Raw genomic sequence first — 24,602 nt, 5'->3', positions numbered from 1 at the left:
GTAGCCGGAAGTTAACGAGAATTATTTAAATTATTTATTAAATTTCCCATTAAAAGTATTTTATTAACATCTACCCCAACCCCATCCCTAAACCCAACCGTCACAGTAATGTAAAACAGTTATGTAAAAACAGATCTGGACCTGGAGTCTTCTATATTAGTATAGCTGATTAACCATGTGGATGGGTGATAACAGCCTTTTGAGCCTACCAGTAGGCGCAGAAGGCCTCTACTGGCCCATATCGATCAGCTGATAACCACAGAAAATGCACATTCAATTGAGTGATAAAACTGAAAGTGGGTGATGAATGAATGAATCCATCAATCAATCAATCAATCAATCAATCAATCAATCAATCAAATCAATCAATCAATCAATGGAGTGAATGATCCTATTTCCATGTAACTAATTACTGCTTATGTAATTAATTTTTGAACTGAAATGCACTTCAATCTGACTATCGTAGGAGCTTTTTGTTGTTTTATACATACCATTACTTTGAGTTTGGCCAAAAATTTGATAAAAAAAAATAATAATAAAGTGATTTAATAGAATAAGTGTTTTAAAAATGTCAGGTTTTGATCATTAAAGTTGACAAAAATGGCAACTTCATCTTAAAAAATTAAAAATATAAAATATAAAAAACTTGTTAAATATATAGCAATGATATTAGAAACAAATACGATTTTAATATAATATAATATAATATAATATAATATAATATAATATAATATAATGTAATATACATTAATTTTCCTTTGGCTTAGTCCCTTTGATCATCATGGGTCGCCATAGCGGAATGAACCACCACATTATCTGTGTGCTTTACGCAGCGGGTGCCCTTCCAGCCACAACCCAGTACTGGGAAACATTCATACAGACTAATTCACACACATACAGTACACTTCAGCCAATTTAGTTTATTCAATTCACCTATAGCGCATGTCTTTGGACTGTGGGGGAAACCGGAGCAAACTCCACATGGAAATGGCAACTGGCCCAGCTGGGACTTGAACCAGATACCTTTTTGGTGTGAGGTGACACTGCTAACCACTAAGCCACCATGTCGCCCATAATATAATATAATATAATATAATATAATATAATATAATATAATATAATATAATATAATATAATATAATATAATATAATATAATATAATATAATATAATATAATATAATATAAATGTATATATAAAAAGTATATATATATATATATATATATATATATATATATATATATATATATATATATATATCAATTTGTGTAAGCGAACTGCTATTTTATTTATTAACTACTAAATTATTAATATTTATTTATTTATTTTGATGATGCATTTGAATAAGTTCATAGAAATGTCATTTGATATATGTGTCTGTCATCATAACTCCCTCTCTTCTTTTGCCACAGAAAATCCAGACAATAAGTGCGGTGGATCCAGACGAGCCGGTCGGTGGTCATCGCTTCTTGTTCTCCTTAGCGCCAGAGAGCTCAGTGCGAGCAAACTTCTCGGTGCGAGATAATGGAGGTGGGTGAACTCTCACATCGTCTGGCCTTCTAACTAGCCCACTGTCTCTCTTCATGAAAACAGACCAATCAAAGTGCACAGATCTGTAGGACACATGGCCTCTTTGTGTCTGCCTGTTTAAACCGAGCCGCCTCGTCCTCCAATATCCGTAGCTTTAGGTCAGCCGAGAGGCCAGTTTTCCTCCATTCCTAATAAACTGAGCGCTCCACTCTCCACAGATAACACTGCTGGGATCTTCACCCGCCGCAGCGGTTTTGGCCGAATGCACAAGAGCACTCATCTGGTGGCTGTGGTGATCTCAGATGGACACTTTCCAATGCAGAGCAGCACCGGGACGCTTACAATTCGGGTGTGCACGTGCGACCGGGATGGCAATATGGAAATGTGCAATGCTGAAGCGCTGACCAGCTCCGCGGGGCTCAGCACAGGGGCGCTGGTGGCCATCTTGCTCTGCATTCTCATCCTGCTTTGTAAGTAGCCTTTCACTTTTGTCATTTGACTTGAAATGTCCTTTAAAATGGCCTGACATGTGCAGCTTAGGCATAATTTTAACTGAAACATAAAGATAGAGCAGAGCGTATGATACAGCTCTCCTTTATTTTAACAGCCAATAGCGTTTTGTTGTTAAAGCACATGCAACTCATGACAGACACAAAGCAGTGGTGAGTTTAGGTGCTTTCAACTTGAACTACGGCTGCAGCCAGTGAGCAATGAGATTAGCCGAGAGCAGGTGGGGTGGAGTTGAAAACGGAGCCGTCAAGCTGGACACTTCTGGGCTTAAAGTTGCAGCAGTCATGATGACTGATCACATGGCATCATCATCATTTATTTATTTTTTATTTATAACAACAAAAGATTAACAGTATAAATAATACAGAATACAATCTCTACAAACTAGTTCATTTTCAAACAACAAGGGAATTATGAATTAAATATATTACAAACTAAAATATATAAAAAATGAGAGAAATAAGGGGAAACGAGAGGGTAATATAAACATAAAAACGAATAGGCCCATTAAATAGAATGTAAAATAAACAAGGGGTTTTGATTAAGTCTTAAACGGAAGATTATTTTGGATAATGAAAGCATTTTAATAAAAGCACTTTAATCTAAAATGATTGAACAAAAGGACCAAAATAAATGAGCTACATTTTGAGTAGAGATTTCCCAGAAAGAGCAAGATAAATTAATGGCACTTTTAAAATGTGTGCATAAACGGCTAGACAGGAAATAAAATATTTTATAATCATAAATAATTTTATAATTATTCATTAAAATAGTTCTTTAACTTAATTTGTCAAGAGACTTTTAGGGTGGCAGAATCAATGATGATCATCATTTTATTACAAGTCTGTAAGACTTATTTGAGTTAATATTTAGGTTATTCACTAAAATATATCATTTAAATCGTTCATGGAGCTGAATGCAGTAAATAGTCTGTATAAAATGGTAAGAAATAAACCTATGCAAATAATATAATGCCTTTATAAACAAGTTATTTAACAAAAGATGATTACTGCACTAAAATATTTGTAGTATTTTAATAAGCATGATATACAAGATAGAGATGCCACAAAAAGTTAATTGTTTGATTTGAAATTTGTGAGAGGGAATTTGTCCAATAATAAACCTGAAACACCTTTTTCAGCTGTGAGCTGACATGTAGTAAAGTAAGGATTGCATTCAGAAAGATCAGGAAATGGGTTTTAGTTTTAATACAATCTAACAGACACCTCCGGCTCACTCTTTCTGTTTGTTGTCAAAACTGACAGTTGGAGGGGTGTGGTTAAGTATGTTGGCCACGCCCAATTTAACTGAAAAAAACAGCATTTTCAGATTTTAATTTTAAATTACAAGGGTAAACTTTTTTTTAAAGACGTATACTGATGAATTTTTCACCCCAAAACTTGCAATGTGAGCTAACAAAATAATATGGTTAGTTTCTTTTGTACTTTAAAGGTGCCATAGAATGCATTGATACAATATGTTTCTAACAGTATGTGTCTTAGGTACTGTAAGTTCAACAGTTCTACAGAAATGGTTTTACAGGTCCATTTTCAACTCTAGGAATTAACCCTAATATGATTTGATTGATTTTGGTACCCTATTTGAAAGGGTCATGATTATTAATGAGCTCTGCTATGTCAGTGCCTGATGGTCACAGGCATATACAAGCACATACAGCGTGATGTACTCACCTGCTGAATAAACATACTTATTTTAACAACTTTTAATCGTACTATATTTTAACAACTTAAGTAGTTGTTAAAAAGTGAAGTTAATTTCCCTGCAATTGTAAGTTTTTTTTGTAGTTATGACATATGTGATCTTTTTAACTTAATATGTTATAATTATGACTTAGCTTTGTTAGTGTTTTAAATTAGAGTTCCAACCTATGTCTTACTTTTGTCTTACTTTTCTCTAAATTTGTTTTTACCTCTTAACTAAGACTACAAACATTTCTAGACTAGTATTTTAAAATGTCAGCATTTTCAACTATTGTCATAATTTAGACCACCAAAATAATGGCTACATGGATATTCTGAATTTCTAATTTCAGAATTGTACATTGTTTATCATAATAATGATCACAATTATGACTTTAATATAGTTTATCTCATTGTGGCTTTCCCCTTATTTATATGTAAATTTCAAATTTTGATATAAGAATAATTAACTTTAACTTCATAATTTTAAGTTTGACTTAGTAATTTTGCCCTTTACCCTAGAAGGTATCTAATCTATATTTATGTCACCAGAAAAACTATTTTGAAATATGGACCCTTTTCACATTTCCAGGTTTCTCAGTAGCGATAGTCATCGTAGTTGCGTAAACTAGAGTGCAGTGAATGGGCAAAAGGGAAATGGGAAAAAATAAGTTTTTTACAATCCTATTTGCTGAAGTAATAAAAGAAATACTCCACAATGGTGTTATCAAGACATGAATAAGCAAATAAAACGGTGTGAGAATAATAACGGCAGCCAGAAAAGAAAACAAATCAAATTTACTGTCCTGCCCATAGATGCTGCATTACAAACACCTCATACAAGCAGTAATTCGTTTTTTGTAATTTGATGCAAATATGATGAAATATATACATAAATACATATCGTCGCCTTGGAATTATAAGGTTCTATCTGCGTTGTAAATAATTTTGAGATATTGAGCTTCAAAGTTTTTGCATTCCATATAGCTAACAGTATGTGTGTAACAGTTTTCTTTCAAACATCAACATGACAGAGACCCTAAATGTACTCTGAAAGTAAATGATCAAAATTATCTTTTTATTTGCAAATGGGGTTAAAAAGCAGGGCAAATGCACATAGAACCTGCTTAAAAAGTCATTTTCTACTTGGAATTATGAGGTTCTATCTGGCAGATCATTAATTGAAACATTACTTTTCAAGAAATACAATCAGTCTGCTTATTAATTTAATAATAAAAAAAATGGTGTAACTATGTTGATGTTTGAGAAAGTAAAATGTTTGTTTTCTATAACAATTATTTAATGATTTAGGTTGAATAGTTTTTCTTGTTCAAATTAAGCACACAGTACAAGGCTGTGCTAAATATTTTGTCCAGTGCAGATGTTAATTGTATGTAATTCATATGGTAATATTTATTGTTGTAAATAAGACTCCACAAATTAAATTCATTATTTGCCCTTCAAATTTAAAGACCTTTACATTCTACAAATTTAAAGAAGAAAACAATGAGCAAATGAGTTGTTTGACAAAGTTTAATAAACACTGAAACATGTTTCACTGACTATATATACACAAATATAAATATTTCCCATTTAATATACGACTTCTTTTTTAACATTATATTTGTTTTATTTGGGCTAGAATAAAAGCAGTTTTAAATTTTTAAAAACCATTTTAAGGTCAAAATTATTAATCCCTTTAAACTATTTTTTTTCCGATAGTCTACAGAACAAACAATCGTTATACAATAACTTGCCTAATTACCCTAACCCCCCTAGTTAACCTAATTAACCTAGTTAAGCCTTTAAATGTCACGTTGAGCTGTACAGAAGTGTCTTGAAAAAGAGCTAGTAAAATATTATTTACTGTCATCATGGCAAAGATAAAATAAATCAGTGATTAGAAATGAGTTATTAAAGCAATTGTGTTGAGAAATGTGTTAAAAAAATCTTCTCTCCGTTAAGCAGAAATTATGTGCTGTATAAATTAATAAGTACTAAATTAATATGTTTACATATGTTTGTTACCTAATTACACAATTTTTACAATATACATGTTAGACTAACAAAAGAAACATTTAAACCGACTTTATGCCTCTTTAGATTGAATCTGAAGAAATATTTATCCGTATATCCTGCATTTTGCATTCTGACATGCTGTGAACCGATGAGGCATTTGTTGTCATGCATGCCTGCTTGAGAATGGAGTATACGCACACAGACTTGCAGTTTTCAGTCAGCCAGCTCAAGCGCTTCCGGTGAACTGTCATGCCATTACAAATTCACCATGTTTAAAATCTTGTTTCACTGGTTGACCGAGATACGATATAAAGTGGTTATCAGACCTGACTAGAAGCACTGCATTAAATTACATTGTTCTGTACCATGTTTTTAAAATATGGAAATTTATTTTATCCCAGTATTTTCAGTGGAGTTTCTGTGCTAGACTGCGGCTACTGATGGCGCCTGCATTTAAACGGTCTTTCATCTCGTTTTTTACACTTGAACATCTAAACGAACGCTTAAATCTATTTAACTGATTATATTTTAATGACATTACAACATTGATGCTATAAAAGAAACCTTATGAAATTCAAAATAGTCTCATTAACCTTTCACTGGAAGTTTATCAGTGGCTGAAAAACTGTGTATATATAGCCCATTGCTTACTCTTCCTTAAAGACTGACCCCTTTTTAAAATAAGAGTCCCACATACATAGTAAGTAAAATACAAACTTAAAAATAAGGGGAACATAAATTCTATTACAACTCACAATCGTAAGCTTGCAACAATATACATTTAGTTTATTTTGAGAGGAGATTTCTGAGGGAAATACAAGCTTTATGTTCATCTTTGCATCATGTCACAATTGGATGAAGAAGGGCTTATGACTAGTAGATGGTGAACCATTTATAGCCTTTTCTCACACTAGCTGGAATAATGTTTACTTAAATGCTTCTTTATATGAAATTTGCATGGTTTGACAATTAGAGATGAGATTGGACAAATTGAAATCTGCAGTTAACACTAATACACACTAAATAAAAGTAGTCATGCACTGCTAAAGATAGCTATCAGCCTCTATCACTAAGCCTACATCTTAGTTTCCTGTAAAAATGCTAACAATTTTAGAAGAATATTAAAATGCAATAATAATTTGTTATATAAGATATAGAATTAGCAATATATAATATATATATATATCTGCTAAACAATCATTGAATTTAATTACCTCTGGAAGCTCAGTGTGGTTTATTTTTAAATGTATCCCGCAAATCTGAGTGCTTGATTAAAATGTTGTTCCAGGAACATGTTTACTTCGTTAAACCAAGTTCTGTCGGTGACTGACAGCCACTCACACTCATTAAAACATCAGATTCATCCATGAGGAGCAATAACGATGGACAAGCAATGTAAAAATAATCATTCTGCAAAAAACTACTGTCGTTGGTTTCAAACAAAGAAGGTGACCAAGAGGCAATGCAGCTTTAACAATCAAATTACATCTCCTGCGTCCATCTGTCTGATGACGGCTTCCTCCATCTGTCCGTCCACTGTGAATCTGACTGTTTGCCTTTCAAGCCCTTTGTTTGTGAGACTTTTCACTTCATTTTCCCACCTGTCTTCCTGTCAGTTAGCGCTTTTGTCTGCACTGCCATTTGATTAATTACGATTCCAGTGGTCTGAAGTGTGCCTGCCTGATCTGCATGTCAAATCATTTGCAATTAAAGGGGGGAAAAGGAAAATAAAGGAAAAACAATTTCTGACAAGCTCAGATGGCTGAACTGATAAACCTCACGTGTTGGTTCTGCAATCAGAAACTGAGTAACAAGGGCTAGATTTCAATTAAACTCAATTAGTTTCCAGCCTTGATTTAATTCAACAAGAAAAACTCCAGTTCTAGACTTATATTTAATTGAAACACTTGTGTCTTTGTATAACTAACATGCTTGCGTAATTGATCACATTATTATTATTCGAACTGCATTCGAAAAGCTTGGTCATTTTATGTATTCGAATTGCAGTAGAAAAGTTTGCTTTTTGGAGTTTTGCTAAATGTTAACACCGGCTAGCTTTCACCTGTGAACTGCGCACGGTGACTCTTTTAGTGACCTGAGATCTTCAGCAGGTGTCACCCACAGGGTAAAAGCATGCATCATGTAGAAAACTGCCTACTTCACTGAAGGGAGAGATCACTGATAAAAGCAACCAAATGGCATTAGAGGGGAGGATGGGTTTACTAAAAAGAAAATTGGGCAGGGGGATAGTGTGGTTTATTTGCACACAATCTGGTTGTATGCTTACTTATAATGCTCTTCAACATAATTTGATGATTTGTTCAATATATTTTACCATCATCATTATGTAATTTTTAATAATGATGTTGATGTATAGATTGATGGAGGATACATATAATGTAGAATGAATGAATGAATGAATGATTTGTTGGATGGATGGATGGATGGATGGATGGATGGATGGATGGATGGATGGATGGATAAATGGATGGATAGATAAATGGATGGATGGAAAGACAAATGGATGTATTGAGGGGTAAATTTGTATTAGACAGACATACAGTATAGATGGATAAATGGATGAATGAATGAATCGAAATGTGGATGGAGGGAGGGAAGGAGAAATGGATGGATAGATAGATGGATCGATGGACGACACAAACAGAATATGGATGTTGGATGGATTTATGGATGGAGACTACATGGACATATACTGTAGAAATTAATGATTTGTTGGATGGATTGATAAATGGATGGATGGATGGATGGATGGATGGATAAACCGATGGATGTAAAGACGAATGTATTGAGTGGTAAATTAAAATTAGATAGACATATAGATGGATAAATGGATGAATGAATGAATCGAAATGGGGATGGATGGCTGGATGACACAGACGGATTTGGACGGATATGGATGTTGGATGGATTTATGGATGGAGGATACATGGACATATACTGTAGAAATTAATGATTTGTTGGATGGATGCATGGATAAATGAATAAATAAATGGATGGATAAATAGATGGAAGGAAAGACAAATGATGTTTGGAGGGGTAAATTGAGATTATACAGATATATAGATAGATAACCAAATAAATGAAAGCATCATATGGATGGATAGATGGATGGGTGGATGCATGACAGTCAGACAGTATGTGGAAGTTGGATGGATTTATGGATGTAGTATATATAGACATACACATTTGTTGGATGAATAGACGGATGGACGAATAGATGGATAGATAAATGAATGGATGGAAAGACAAATGGGTGTATTGAGGGGTATATTGAGATTAAATGAACATAAAGATGAATAAATAAATGAATCAAAATGTGGATCAATAGATTGATGGATAAATAGAAATGCATGATTTGTTGGATGGATGGATGGATGGATGGATGGATGGATGGATGGATGGATGGATGGATGGATGGATGGATGGATGGAAAGACAAATGGATGTATTGAGGTGTAAATAGATTAGACGAACATATAGATGGATAAATGAAAGAATCAAAATATAGATGGCTGGATGGATGAATGACAGACAGACAGACAGACAGACAGACAGATAGACAGACAATATGGATATTGGATGGATTTATGGATGGAAGGAGAATACATGGACATATACTGTGGAAATGAATGATTTGTTGTATGGATAGATAGACGGATGGATAGATGGATGGAAAAATGAATGGATAAATAGATGGATGGAAAGACAAATGGATGTATTGGGTGTAAATTGAGATTAGAAGGACATATAGATGAATAAATGGATGAATAATGAATGAATGATTTAAAATGTGCATGATTGATGGATGGATAGAAATGCCTGATTTGTTGGATAGATGGAAAGATGGCTAGACAGAAAATGTAGTTCATTCCTGTGATATCAGCAGCATGTTCAGCAGGAAACACAAATAAATAAATAAATAAATAAATAAATAAATAAATAAAGAAAGAAAGAAAGAAAGAAAGAAAGAAAGAAAGAACTGTTGTAATGCTAAACCTATTTTCTTTTTTTTAATTATGTCTCATGAATGTTTTCCTTCTCTTGTACCATAGTGATCGTGGTGCTGTTTGCTGCCCTGAAACGACAGAAGAAGAAGGAGCCGCTGATCATCTCTAAGGAGGACGTGCGGGACAATGTTGTCAGCTACAATGATGAGGGTGGCGGCGAGGAGGACACGCAGGCCTTCGACATCGGAGCTCTTCGCCATCCGGAAGTAATGGAGGACAGCAAACTGCGGCGGGACATCCTTCCATCTGAGTCGCTGTACCCCCCGCCACCGCTCCGCAGGACCATTGTGCCGGCCCGAGAAAACGCAGACGTACGGGACTTTATCAACCAGCGTGTGGAGGAGAATGACGGCAACCCTACAGCTCCTCCTTATGACTCTCTGGCCACCTACGCCTATGAAGGTAATGGATCGGTGGCAGAGTCTCTCAGCTCGCTGGGGTCCGTGTCTTCAGAAGGGGAGCAGGACTATAACTACCTCAGCGAGTGGGGGCCGCGCTTCAGGAAGCTAGCAGACATGTATGGCGGAGAGGACAGCGATTGGGACTCCTAACGGACAGACTGTGGAGCCAGACTCATTTGCTGATCTGCCTCTACCTAAAGACTGGAGTGGCAGAATGAGGCAGCCTAATTTCTTTTACAAAGTGCCCTTTTATCCTTCTCTTTGTCCTACAATCAGGCAGCCGGTTTCTCTGTCCTGATTGGCTGTGAATTTTCTCAGAAGAGGAGATGAACTTCATGCTACTCGAGGAGGACGTAGACGTATATGCACGCGCCTCTCATCGGAAAGATCATCTGCGGTGACATCTTCCTGCATAATCCCAGATTGTTCTGGAGATGTCTGCAACCAGAGAAGCTGATGCTTCAGATAAGACAGATTTATCAGTTGACTGTGAGCCTGTGAAACACTTGAAGTGAACTTGAGCAGGTCACCGACTAAAGGCTGAGTACTTAATACGAGTAATGAAACCACCGCCAAACTTACTTCAGCCTGTGGACTCGTCATCACACCTCAGCGTATAGCAGAGAGCTCACAATCAAACATCATAGGAGTTGTCTAATAACTGGGAGGAATTTACCATTTATCCATTTGCATAATTTTACTAATCTACTTACGCACTCATGAAAAGATGTGTTGTCCTGTTACCGGAATCAAGACGGATTGTATGAAGCCCATCTAGAAAATGGGTCAGAAGATGTGCACTGGTTTTCATCATCCACATGAAAATAATAAGGAAAAAAAAAAACCCTAGAAGCTTTCAACTATCTGCTGTGTGATTGGGCCTAAATGTGTTTCGCGTCCTTTAGCAGACTCGGTTGAACTCAGAACTGCTTAGTATGACTTTCTTCTGGAGAGAAACACTTTCACACTGTCTCTTAATGACATGCTGCAAAATTTACATTCCATATTATTACCTTTATACATTGTATGCGCTAGTTTTACTTTCTCTCTCTCTCTCTCTATTCATCCAGATGAGACCTTGAGGTGAACTGCAATAGAGTCAAGCCAACCAAAAGAGAACGAAACTTTAACATCTATACAGAATTGAAGCTTCGGTCTGTGGGTCGAGCAATCAAAAGCGAAATTGCTAATTAATCACAGTTTGAAGCTGCAGTTCGTACTTTTTGCTCTGACAACCTTCTGCCTTTAATAGCGAGCGTCAAATAAGTAGGAAAGTAATAAAAGCCTAACTGATTTATTCCTCGGCTGAATGTTAACCACAACAGTGTTGTATTGAGGTGTGAGTCAAATCTTCAAGTAAATCACTCCGCAATGACTGCGCCCTCTCTTCAAACCACAAAATGAGCCTGAGATTGCTTTCACCTCTTCGGTTAGGAGGGGGTGAGTCAGTCCTGAATGAAGCTCCAGCAGGTAAATATTTGTATTTTAGAAGCAGGATTTTTATTCTTTGTCAGTGATATGCTGTAAAAAAAAAAGCGACGGAGAAGAAAAAAAAAAAAGACGGTTACTCATGCTGTAAAAACTTGGTTTAATGAACAGTGCTTTGTACCAGTGGCTTGGGAGAGTAGATTATGTCCATGTACTACTTTGCTTTATATCTTGTGAAATTTTGTACCAAATATTTATATACCACAATGATGACTAAATATTCTTGAAATATGTACATTCGGTATTATTGTTTCCGTGTTTTGAAAGTGTTCAACTGTAAATGTGAGCTGGTTGCAGTTCATTTGATGATGTGCAAATGAAATCAAACTTTCATTCAAATAAATGTTCTTTTTTGCAGAAAGAAAACAAGCAATTCTTTACACAGCTAGAAATGTTTATAAATGGATCATGTTAAGCTTGTGACTTGTCACACACAGTACAAATTGTATGTATTTATTCATAATAGCAAATTACTGTTGGTTTGCCCATTTGTAAGCTGCTAAATCACAGAACTCAAGAAAATTAGCCGAATCAGTTAAATCAATAAATAATTCAATAAATAAAGAAAGAAATACAATTTAGTATATTAACCAATTCCTCCATTTATAGCAGACAATAAGTATTGAAAACGCCACCGTTTTTCTCTGAAAATATATTTGTAAAGGTGCCGTTCACTTGAAATTTTCACCAGATGTTGATAGCAACCAAATAAAACCATATCTGCAAAGAAAACAAATATAATTACTTTACAAATTAAGTTATGCGTAATAAAGTGAAATGACACAGGGAAATAATAAATATATAATAAATAAATATATAAAAATCTAAATAAATAAATAATAAATATATATTGAACACATGAAGGAAGCAAGGTGTTGAAAGGCAGTGAAAGCCCAGACAGCAGCTGAAATCTCTCAGTAGTTCTTCAGCAACCCTCTGCCCTTTGTCACTGTAAATGAATATTAGCTGCTTCAGTCCAACATCTACGGATGACGAAGATGAAACCAGGGTGGACATTTCAGCAAGACAATGGTCCAAAACACAGCCAAGGAAACTCTCAAATGCTTTCAAAGAAAGAAAATCAAGCTGAAGAATGGCCCAGCCAATCACCTGATCCGAATCCAATAGAAAATTCTAAATAAAGACCAGATTTGATAGATAAGACCCACAGAACCATCAAGAATTTTGCACTATGTTGAATTCTGTGAAAAAACCTCACACCTGAGCAATTCATGTGACTTCAGTCTGCATAAGTGAGGCGTCTAAGCTGCCATCATTTCAAAAACCTTTTATATAAAGTATTAAATACATTTTCAGCAGTTAAGTACTTTCTCCTTGTATCATTTCATTATTACACATAACTCATTTTTCAGATTTTTATTTATTTTTTGTTTAATTTTTAGGTTTGTATTATTTGTTTTTTGTTTTGTTTTTTTCAAAATCTGGTTCAATTCCATGTCAACAGCTCCTTCAGAAAATATTATTCTCAGGAAAAAAAACATGACATGTTCAATACTTATTTTCCTCGCTGTACAGGGTGATTCAAAAAGAATACCACAACTTTGAAAATCTGTTTTTAATCAAAGAAACTTGATGACAACAGCGTTCCAAGCGACCAAATGAGCAACCAAATGAAACTTCAGAGCTTTCTCAAATTGATGACAGAAAAAGCTTAGCTCTACTTTTCTTCTTTGCAGAGTTGCTGAATTTGAAAGTTGTTGTATTCTTTTTTGCTGAAACAAAACAAGCAATTTGCAATGCTAGAAATGCTTCGAAATGGATTGCGTTAAGCTTGTGACGTCACATACAGTACAATTTGTATGTATTTATTAATAATAGCAAATTATTGTTGGTTTAAAACAAATTAAAGCGCGGTTACTAGTGAAATCGGTTAATCATTGCATTCCTATTTGTCATTGTAAATTAATATAAGCTTCTTCAGTCCAACATTTACATTAGCACGATGATGAAGATGAAACCAGGGTGGAAATTTCACCAAGACAATGATCCAAAACACAGCCAGGGAAACTCTGAAATGGTTTCAGAGAAAAAAAATCAAGCTGTAGAATGGCCCAGCCAGTCACCTGACTCGAATCCAATAATCCATAACTAATCCATAACTAATTTTTCGGATTTGTTTTGTTGTTTTATTTTTGTGTTCATATTGTTTGGATTTTTACCAAAATTTGGTTCAATTCCGTGTCAACAGCTCCTTTAGAAATATTATTCCCAGAAAAAAACATGACATGTTCAATACTTATTTTCCCCGCTGTTTATTAATGAATGCAGGTCATAATAAATATTATATTTTTACATAAATATATGTTGCGAATAACGACGAAACACTATTTTAATCATATTCTGACATTGTATTTTCATGAAAGTTATTTGTAACATTTGTAACAATTTGGTGACATTTAAAATGCCTTCCATGTATATAAAAATAGGAAGTCTCATCTTTGACCCCTATATATGTGATAGGATGTATTTTATAAGATTACGTTCTTTGTTCAATACGGGAATGGCTTGAATATTATTCTTAGCGGCCAAATGTCATGATCGTTATCGAAAAAGTCCCAGTGTCTGTCCCAGATCGTCGACTCATTAGGCCAATCTATAATGAAGATCTCAAAGCTCGCGACTGGATTTGGAGCGAGAGGAAACAGTATTCATTTTAAATTGATTGGGGATCAGCAGTTGTGAGGCAGATGGTGACATTTCAAACAATGCCCATGTTAACTCAATCACCCTGCCATCCAGCCTCTGCAAATATTTACGTAGACACCAGCCTCATCTGGTCCCTCCGTGCGCCTGTACAAGGCCATTAAGGGCTTTAGCAATGCTCTAGGATTTAGGTGCACTAACCTCATTTAGAAGGGTCAGTATGCATGTACTGGAAAAGAAGATGAGGAGGAATTGTACTCTAGCAGGAGTGCTTTTGCTTCTAAGAGAAAATGCTTATGGTTTATGAAAAAGCAGGAGCGTAGATAAGGCTGAGCACTATATTAAGGATTTCTGTTTAAAAGGAAGAGTTCACTACCAATTATGCTAAGGTAATAATTTTATAAATAAAGTTCAGCTTCTTGCACAGGCCAATTACTTTGGTTTATTTTCATCCCAGGATGCAAGAGCCTAAAAGGCAGGTAAATGAGCACTTTTTTTGTACTAGGGCTGCACAATATATCGTTTCAGCACCGATGGTCGCAGTGTGAGCATTCACAATAGTCACATTGCAGGATATGCCATGTTGATTCTGGATTAAAATTCATCATCTGCATGCATTTTTGAGGCCTGTGACTGTATGAGGATTTTAAAAGCATTCAGACCTTAATAACAATTGATTTTATTTAATTATTTATATAACAAAGACTACGCAGTACTATTTTACATTTGATTACTGTACCTAAATACTGTTAGACTCCTCAGAAAATGTTTACTTCATTCATATATTTTTCTTTATTGTATTTTTCTATGCTTGTAGAGATTCTTTAATATTATTTATGCACATGCCCCTATAGAATTATCCCAATCCATCAACTAAAAAGATAATTTCTTTCCAAATAGAATTAATCTGGTGAAATTGTATTCATATTGCAATATATATCACAGAATAACAAAATATTGTAATCTAAGATTTTTCCAATATGCTGTAGCACTAATTTGCATTAAACTAGCCATTCAATTTTAACTGTTTATCCGCTTGTTAAGTGTGATGTCATGCGAAGCGGCTTCCGGGTCCAATCGCTCTATCAAACTGTATGGGGAGGCTCATCAAATGGTAATAATAAACATTTATAAAGCGCTGTAATACTTTCGAAAATCACAATCACAGTATATATATATATATATATATATATATATATATATATATATATATATATATATATATATATATATATATATATATATATATATATATATATATATATATATATATATATATATTCATGCCTAATAACCAATGGCCAGAAAGTGATATTTTTTTAAATAAATCTTTGACATTTTGGTATTTGTGATACAGCAAGTCCAGAGACTGTTGTTTACACCATGATTTTATATAACATTCACTTTAATTCACCAAGTTGTTAGGTGTTCCCAATAATATTTGAAGGGGGCAGGGACACCTGTATCAAAATACCTACACTGTAACTCTTGAATAGAATATGATATCATAAACAGAACTCTGAATAACCATGTATGAGCTCAATCTGAGGTCACTGTAAGAAAATCATGGTAAGAGAGTATATCAATTTGTTTAAAACTTAAATTGACTTGAAACTTGGCACACAGTGTTTTTGTACAGATAGCCAGTGACATATATGAGGCTTTATGATGTAGAGTAGCTCTATCAAAAAATGTGAACTAGTCCTAGATGTTTACACTGAACCCACACCAAATCCCTGGACTTGTGAGATTAGTCATTCTCAAAAAATAAAATAAATAAGGGACACACATAAACACTACCAGACAAAAGTCTTATTGTCGATTCCAGTTGTAAGAGCAACAAATAATAACTTGACTTTTAGTTGATCATTTGGAAAAGTGGCAGAAGGTAGATTTTTCCCATGAATCATCTGTTGAACTGCATCCCATTCATATCAAATACTGCAGAAGACTTATTGGAACCCGCATGACCCAAGATTCTCACAGTAATCAGTCAAGTTTGGTGAACAAAAAATCATGATTTTGGGGTTACATTCAGTATGGGTGCATGCAAAATCTGCAGAGGGGATGGCAACATCAACAGCCTGAGGTATCAAGACATTTGTACTGCCTATTACATTCCAAACCACAGGAGAGGGCAAATTCTTCAGCAGGATAGCGCTCCACATCAAAGTTCCTGCAAACAAAGAAGGTCAAGGTACTCCAGGATTGGCCAGACCAGTCACCAGACATGAGCATAATTGAGCATGTCTGGGGTAAGATGAAGGAGGAGGCATTGAAGATAAATCCACAGAATCTTGACGAACTCTGAGAGTCCTGGAAGAACGCTTTCTTTGCTGTTCCAGATTACTTTATTAAGAAGTTATTTCAGTCATTGCAGAGATGTATGGATGCAGTCATTCAAGCTCATGAAAGTCACACACAATATGACTTCTTTTTCCACTGCACCATGACTTTATATTCTATACTGTACATTATTTCTGTTAAGTGACAAGACTTTTGTCTAAACAAAGTCAGACCTTAATGTTCTAATTAATTAAAAATCAAGTCTCGATCATATTTATTTTGGTAAATAAAGCGTAATCTAGAGGCCTTTACCTTTCATATAAGCCAATTCTGATACGAAATGATTAACTAGATGTCAAGTTATTATTTGTTGTTCCTAAAACTTGGATAGGTGACAAAACTTTTGTCAAGTAATAGAGTGTATATATATATATATATATATATAAATCCAAAGGATTTGTTTTAATGTATTTTATTTAGTGATTTATAATTACTAATCCTGGCAGCAGATTTATACATTTGAAGTGACTTTTAATATATATGGATTTTTTTTTCAAATTTAAAAGCAAATTTATAATGTGCCAGAAAGTGATACTAGCCTGAAAAGTGCTCTATTTCTATTGCAAATGACCTGTTTTTCATAACGGATTTCAGTGGTTTTAGTTCTATGAAACATTAAACCATGTAACATGTTTTTAATTACGTGCCTAACAAAGCTTCAACTCTGATAACTGCTGTTAAATCTCCACTGTATGTCAAATATTGTTCAGGGAAGAAAATATAACAAGCATAATATATAGATTTAAAAGACATGAACATGTAATTGCCCAGAGAACTATTCCTTTAACTAAAACGATCGGTGACGAGGCACAGTTTTTGTATAACAAAGGAGCCTGAGCCAAACCTAAAGAGCTTTTTACCTGATATGAATAAGACATTAAGTTATTTTGCAGTAAAATGTTACAAACTCCCTCTAGACTTGTGTTCATTACAAGCACATATCTCGAATCAAATGTGGCTGGTAATCATAGGATAAGCCCCGAAGACAAGATTACATGAACTACGCGGTAATGAAAGCAAATGCGGCATAAAGCAGGAGAAAAATGTACACTCAAGTGTGTTTTAATCTCTGTAACGTTAAGCCGACTAAAGGTTAGTTGCGCTTGAGGCCCGCGCTGTACACTGGGGATCCCAGAGAAGGAGAAGAAGCTGCTGGAATCAAGGGCCGTCAACATGTCACCGACTGCTGAGGGTCGTAACTCATCATGGCCGAGGCTTAAAACGCTGCGTCGCTTCCCATTAGCCTCGCCTGTCTCTTTAGCCTTAATCTTTAATGGGCATGTCATGTTAGGGGAAATGCTAAACACCAATCTACCTCATCTCGGGCTTTGATTTCTTTCGCTTTTTACCCCACGCTTTCATAGGGTTGTCGTTTCCTCACTTCTGCCGTCATCGCTGACAGGCAAAGTTAGCATTGTTATTTACAAAAAACGTAACGTTTGTGGAATTAAACTTCACTTCGGAGAGCTTTTAAGTACCATTCACGCTTTCCTTTGTGCCAAAAAATGATGTTCATATTCTATCTGTCAAGCTGCAAATGTTGTGAAGAGCACTGAAAGGTCTGTTGTCTGTGTTATCTAAGCGCTCCTGATGTTGTTTTGAACGCGCTGTGTCATGGCCTATTTTCCAGTCATTCACCGAATGAGTCTCATTCACTTGCACGCTCATTTCGGTTACTTGTTGTAGTTCTGACTCATTTAGCAAGCAATAGGCTGTTTATTTGCCATACAAAAGACATTTAGCTAGGGCTCAAAATAATCTCCCGAACAGCATGTTTAGTGATACGTACACCATCGTTCAACAGTTTAAGCAACAGTGACGGTTGAAACTTTTGCGTAGACTTCATTAGACTCTGATACAGTGAGTGCTTTTGATGGATTATTCTAATTAATATAGACTTTTCTTGGAATGGTACTGACGGGAAGTCTCTTATCACAGAGTCCAACACATCTCATGTTTCAAAAGCGTCCAAACTTTCTGAACTTCTAAGTCTAATATATAAGCATGCATTGATGAAAAGTCTCTGAGTCTCTGAAGCAAAATAAAGTCTAGTCAGCATTAATGCAGAATGATCTTTATCAACCGGAGTGTCTTTCTATCTGTCTCCGATACATAAAACTGAAATTAAAAGCTAGTGGGCAAAATTATGAGAAACTGTATGTGATGAATTGAAAGAATTAAACCATTTAGAAAAAACTATAATGAAAATACGAGGGGTTGTATATAGCTTTTAGGCTGAGAATTGGTGGTGCTGGTGGTGGACATTGATGAAGTCATTTCACTGAAGTGCGTTTCCAAATAGCTTATCTATTATCTACTTTTTTCTATTTTTCAAAGTGTAATATCCTTCTACTCACTATATTTAATGAAAAAACACACATCATCTTTGATATTCTGAAGCTTGAGGTGCAATTGCAACATCTGAGTCATGAACAATCATTCCTGTGAGCTGATCCTTTAAAAAATAGATATAAAAACTGTTGAATTGGTGTACAGATCACACTGAACGAACAATTCAAGAATTTGATTTGTCTGATTGCAGCTTTTCAATTGAACAATCTGGTTGAAGCAAGTCTCACGTTAACTACTCTGGCTTATAGGATTTTTACGATGGAACAAACAGGTAACTGAAATATTTCAGAAATAAAATGATTGTAGTTTGCATGTGTAATAAACCCAGAAAATAAAAAAATTTATAAATATACCAGCAGACTTAACTACTAACTACACTGAAAAAAAGTGTTGCATGCAAAACTGTTGCAAACTATTTATTTGTGTTGAATTTAAACAAACAAATTAAATTTAATAATGTTCAACTTAATGTGTTTGTTTAAATTCAGCCCAAATAAATTGTTTACAACCACTTAACGTAAATAAATTGAGTAAATCCAAGGAATCATCTTTAAAAAAAAAAATTTCAGTGTACTAATGCAAGACAGCATGTCTACACATACATGGGTATTTAAAAAATTATTTTTTTTTTTTACTCTTCACATGAAAACACATTGGTCAAACCAACAGGTGGCGATATAACTGTTGGCATAAAGCTGTTGGCCTGAAAAAGGAGAAACGGAGACGTACAATCTGACAAACCATACATGTCAACCAGTGGTGTAGTCCTAAAAAAATAAGTAGTGTACTACCCAAACAAAACTTTTAGGGTTTTTTTGTGTTTAACAGAATAAAACCGGTTTGGAACAAGTAAAAGTTGAGTAAATTATGACTATATTAATTTTTTGGGTGAACTATTCATTAAAAAGAAAAAAAAAAGAAAAAATTTTAAAGCGAGATGCTATTAGTCTAATCCTATTCATTGATTTATGTTTGGCCCCCAGCAGACCCCGAGATTGGCTGAGTATTTTAAGCTGTGGTAAAACCTGGGTAAAAGCCAACTGTTTAACTCTAAAGGGAATTGTAAAATGAGCCTATTAAAAATAAAGTATTTATTTTAATACTGTACAAAAAAAAATCACGTTTCAAGACAGCTAAATCAAGTATTGTATGTTGTTAAGAATACTTTTTATAATTTTTAATATTGTTACAATTAATATAACATATATATATATATATATATATATATATATATATATATATATATATATATATATATATATATATATATATATATATATATATATATATATATATATATATATATATATATATTTATTTACCATTTTTTTATCAACAAAAGCAAAGCACACTTCTTTAAAAACTCAAATACTAGCCTATACTCAAGTATTTTTTCTATGTAATAAATAAAACTGCCCCTTTTTGAATTCAAAATGGCACAAATATAAACATAAAAAATGTACACACAAATTCAACGCTATTATGAAAAAAAATCATAATAGGCCTAAGTCATAAAAGGAAATAATTTTTAATAAGATACAACACATGATGTTTCACTCTGATGTCACTCTGATATGCAGTTAAAATGGGAATGGGTGCTTAATTTGTGAATTGCAAGGTCCCGGAACAGATTGGGGTGACGGATCTGGCATGTTACCCGAGGATGTAGAGAGGTGCCGCGGCCGAAAGTGGAGAGCGGGGGTGAGATGGCAGGCCGATGGATGGCGGAGGGGTGTCACGGACAAACGCGAAGAGCGGGGCGGATTTGTCACGGACGAAAGTGAAGAGAGTTGGGGAGTTGCGGAAGAAAGTGAAAGTGAACAGCGGACGGCGAAGGAGGGCAGGTGAGTAGGGGGAACAGTAACATTTGGTATACATTTAAAGGGGACGCAAATACACATAAATTAGGGAAGTCTAATCAGCAAAACAAGTGAGTATACGCAATATTTGCTCCTCAGAAGTCGTAATACCCAAACAGCACATGGAAAAAAGTAGGCATATGGAGTATAAGTGCGTATAGCCCCGACTACACCACTGATGTCAACATTCCCATTTTTTCCGGGATTCTCCCATATTTACAATTCTATCCTGCTATCATCTAGTAAAGGTAATTTCCTGTATTTCTTCCATATTTTTAATCTTCCTATGAAGGGTGGCAATAAACATCAAAGAGCCGATCCTTCCTATACTCAACCCATAACGCCGAACAACCAGGGGACACCCCTTGCTCTAAAATGTGAATCTATTCCATGCTTTCATTTTGTTTAGGCATGAAAACACTTTGAGGGGTGGCATGGAGGCGCAGTGAGTAGGGCTATCGTCTCACAGCAAGAAGGTCGCTGGTTCGAGCCCTGGCTGGGTCAGTTGGCATTTCTGTGTGGAGTTTGCATGTTCTCCCCATGTGCGTGTGGGTTTCCTCCGGGTGCTGTAATGCAAGTCTTTTCACTACAAGTCTTTCTACTACAAGTGTATGTGTGTATTTCCTAGTCCTCCAGGTTGGGGGTTGAGCGTTGGGCTAATGACCTATGTTGTAAAATTTTGATGTTACACCAACACCAAAACACAAACATGGTGTAGCTAAATATCAACTTCAAAACGGCCCTCAGAGTAAGTATGAAAACACTTTGATGGAGGATGGGGGGCGTATCCTTTATTTCACATCCCAATGTTGATATATATATATATATATATATATATATATATATATATATATATATATATATATATATATATATATATATATATATATATATATATTGAAAATCTTCAGGAGCGTTCAAAAAGTTTCAGTTACCTGATACTGCATCTGTATGCGGTCAAAACCCTGTGGTTTTAAAAATATCTGAATTCATCTGGACAGGGCTTTAGTTTCTAAAATACTCAGACGTACCCATCTGTCATCTGATGACAGATGTTCATCTGCAACTCTTCTATTTAAAGTTGCTTAAATCCATTTTCTTCCCTATTCTGGTATTCAGTTTGAATTTCAGCAGATTGTCTTGACCACATCAACATACCTCAATGCTGCCACCTGACTGGCAGATTAGATATTTGTGTTTACAGGTTTAACAGGTGTACTCAGTAAAAGTGCTGTTTCTACTCAAATTTGGCTGAATATTAATGCACCCTATAGCATATTTTTCCCTAAATTTGACCTAAAATTTAATGATTTTAAATTTATGGTAATGACAATTTTCAATCATTCACAATAACGCTTAATCAGAGTTTCTGAAGGTTTCAAGTCAAATTTCAAGACCTTTTAATACCTTATTAAGACTATGAAGAATGAATATTCAGACTTATACTGTATAACCCTAAATGCTATAGATTTTTTAATGGCCCAGCCCCATCAAGAAATTAATTATAATGAGTTATTTCCACATATTTTAAGTAATGTTTCAAATCAAGCAGACCCTAGTTGTATACATGCATTTTTTCAACATAACATAAAAAACTCTTTAAATCTTTAAAAACTAAATGCATGCACAAGAGACTGTTATAATATTAGTTATAAATAGATTTTTGCTAAACGTTGTATTGAAATGTATTGTTGGTGACTGTATGTATGTTGGATTTATTGAGTAGCTTTACATTTTAATGTACATTTACATTTAATTTTAATGACAAATTAAGACCCATTGAAAATTATTTAAATACATTATTGTACGACTTTTTAAGGCGTTCAATAATGTTTTGAAATTTAATACATTTAAGGACTTAAACTTATTAATGGTAATAATAGTTGTCTGCTCAATGAAAAAATGATTTGTGCATTTCACACGTCTTCCTGTTTTTAATTTGTTTTCTGTTTTCTGTCCCTTCTGTCTAGTTACACTTTACATTACTTTCAAAGAAGGATTCAGTGTAATGCACGTGCACTACAGAATGACACTGAATGAACAAAGTCAATACCCAGAAAGACAGGGAAGTGCACAAGGCCACTGATCGGCCAGTCATTTACTGCAGCTCTGCTTCTTCATTGGACATAGGAGAACTAGTCCTCAGACTGAGAATTGCTTCTCAAGGTCTTTTTTTGCTACTCATGGCGTTTGGGTCCTTTGGCCCTTCTGGGGTCAGTAGAGCTGCCTTACAGGCCATGACATCCTTCAACAATGAGCTTCACACAGAACTGAACTGAATCCTCATTGAATAGACTCAAACTGAAACTTTGTGACCTTTCTGTTATTCCTCTGTAAAGCTGCGTTGACACAATCTGTATCTATGGATGCTCACAGGTAAGTCAAGAAAGGTGACTTGACATACTAATGGGCAAGAAAGCAAGGAAATGATGGCAGAAATCATTTCTATCATAATGCATGTGGGTTGTTACAACAGCAAATTATAAATACCTTGTCTTGGTGCAGAGCAGCACTGTGGCTAACTGGCTAGCATGGTTGCCTCACAGCAAGTAGGTCTCTGGTTCAAGTCCTGTCTAGATCAGGTTTGCGTGGGTTACCTCCAGGTGCTCCGGTTTCCCTACAGTCCAAAGACATGCGGTTTAGGTGAATTGGATAGACTAAATTGGCTGAAGTGTGTGAATGGATAAGTGTGTAGGTGTTTTCCTCTGTGAATGCTAGGTTATGGCTGGAAGGGCATGAACTGTGTAAAATAATTGCCAGAGTAATTGGCTGTTCATTCCACTGTGGCGATCACTTATAAACAGGGAATAAGCTGAAGGAAAGTAAGTGAGTGAGTGTTTTGGTGCACTTTCCCATAATACAGCCCATAATATTGCATGTTCAGTTAGTAGGCAAGAGAGATTTAGCTGTTTTGTGGTTGTTGAAACATATTTGGCCACATGAGTGTTTACGCAACAAACGCAATCCAGTCGAAAGTGTTTTCGACTATCTCTGGAAGTGTTTGAAAATGGACAAGCTCAAAACGTCATACTGTATATCCATTTTACACCTATGCTCAGCGTCGTTCACTTGCGATCTGATTGACATAAAAGCATCCTAATACCAGCCCTAAATGGGAGCTAAAAGTCTGAATACCACACCGAAGTGTAGCATTAGTCACATCACAAGGCCTTCAATTTTTCTGTCCTTTCACCCTGCTTATCTGAGTACATGACAGGTATTTGGTAATCACTGTCTGCCCATCAGAACAACAGCGCGTGTTGAAGAGTGAGTGGTCTGGAAGACAGCTGATGTCAGAAAGGCCAGCGAAAATTCATTAGAGCTTGAAATATTGAACCTGTAAGGCACCGAGTAACAATCTCCCACTGGGCTTCATGTCTGGTTTTTCATGTTTGTAGCGAATGTGAAGCCATGCACAGAGGATCCAAATCTGTAAGGACACCCACAGTATACTGTATGTGCGGAGGAAGTCGCAGCGCTTCTCTTGTGAACTTCTGAACCTTTGCAGCCACATTAGCCAAACGCTGTTCCCTGCTAGAGAGGACATGAAGGTTCGCTTCAAAACAAGGCAAATCTGAGGTGCTAACATCTCTCTCCAATGGGCCGGAAAATGCAGCACACCGGTGGAGGGGAAAGCATTTATTGGCCCCTGAATGTCCGCCATCACAAGCCAATTCGAGAAAGAACAGACGGCATTAAATTTTTAG

At 35.3% G+C, this 24,602-nt stretch overlaps 1 protein-coding gene across 1 annotated transcript in view; it reads left to right on the top strand.

Annotated features, from left to right (window-relative positions):
- The window catches only part of cdh6 (cadherin 6), a 54,287-nt gene extending 42,244 nt beyond the window's left edge, over positions 1-12,043 (top strand). The window contains exons 10-12 of the mRNA XM_056476585.1: positions 1,412-1,529; positions 1,748-1,999; positions 9,831-12,043. Coding sequence (XP_056332560.1) covers positions 1,412-1,529; positions 1,748-1,999; positions 9,831-10,336 — 876 coding nt within the window. The 3' untranslated portion in view covers positions 10,337-12,043. The remainder of the gene's footprint in view (positions 1-1,411; positions 1,530-1,747; positions 2,000-9,830) is intronic.
- The last annotated feature ends 12,559 nt before the right edge of the window (positions 12,044-24,602 follow it).

This window comes from Danio aesculapii, chromosome 2 (assembly GCF_903798145.1).
Source record: "Danio aesculapii chromosome 2, fDanAes4.1, whole genome shotgun sequence".
Taxonomy (NCBI): Eukaryota; Metazoa; Chordata; class Actinopteri; order Cypriniformes; family Danionidae; genus Danio; species Danio aesculapii.
The sequence above is the reverse complement of the archived record's forward strand: the minus strand, read 5'-3'. Positions and strand labels throughout refer to the sequence as shown.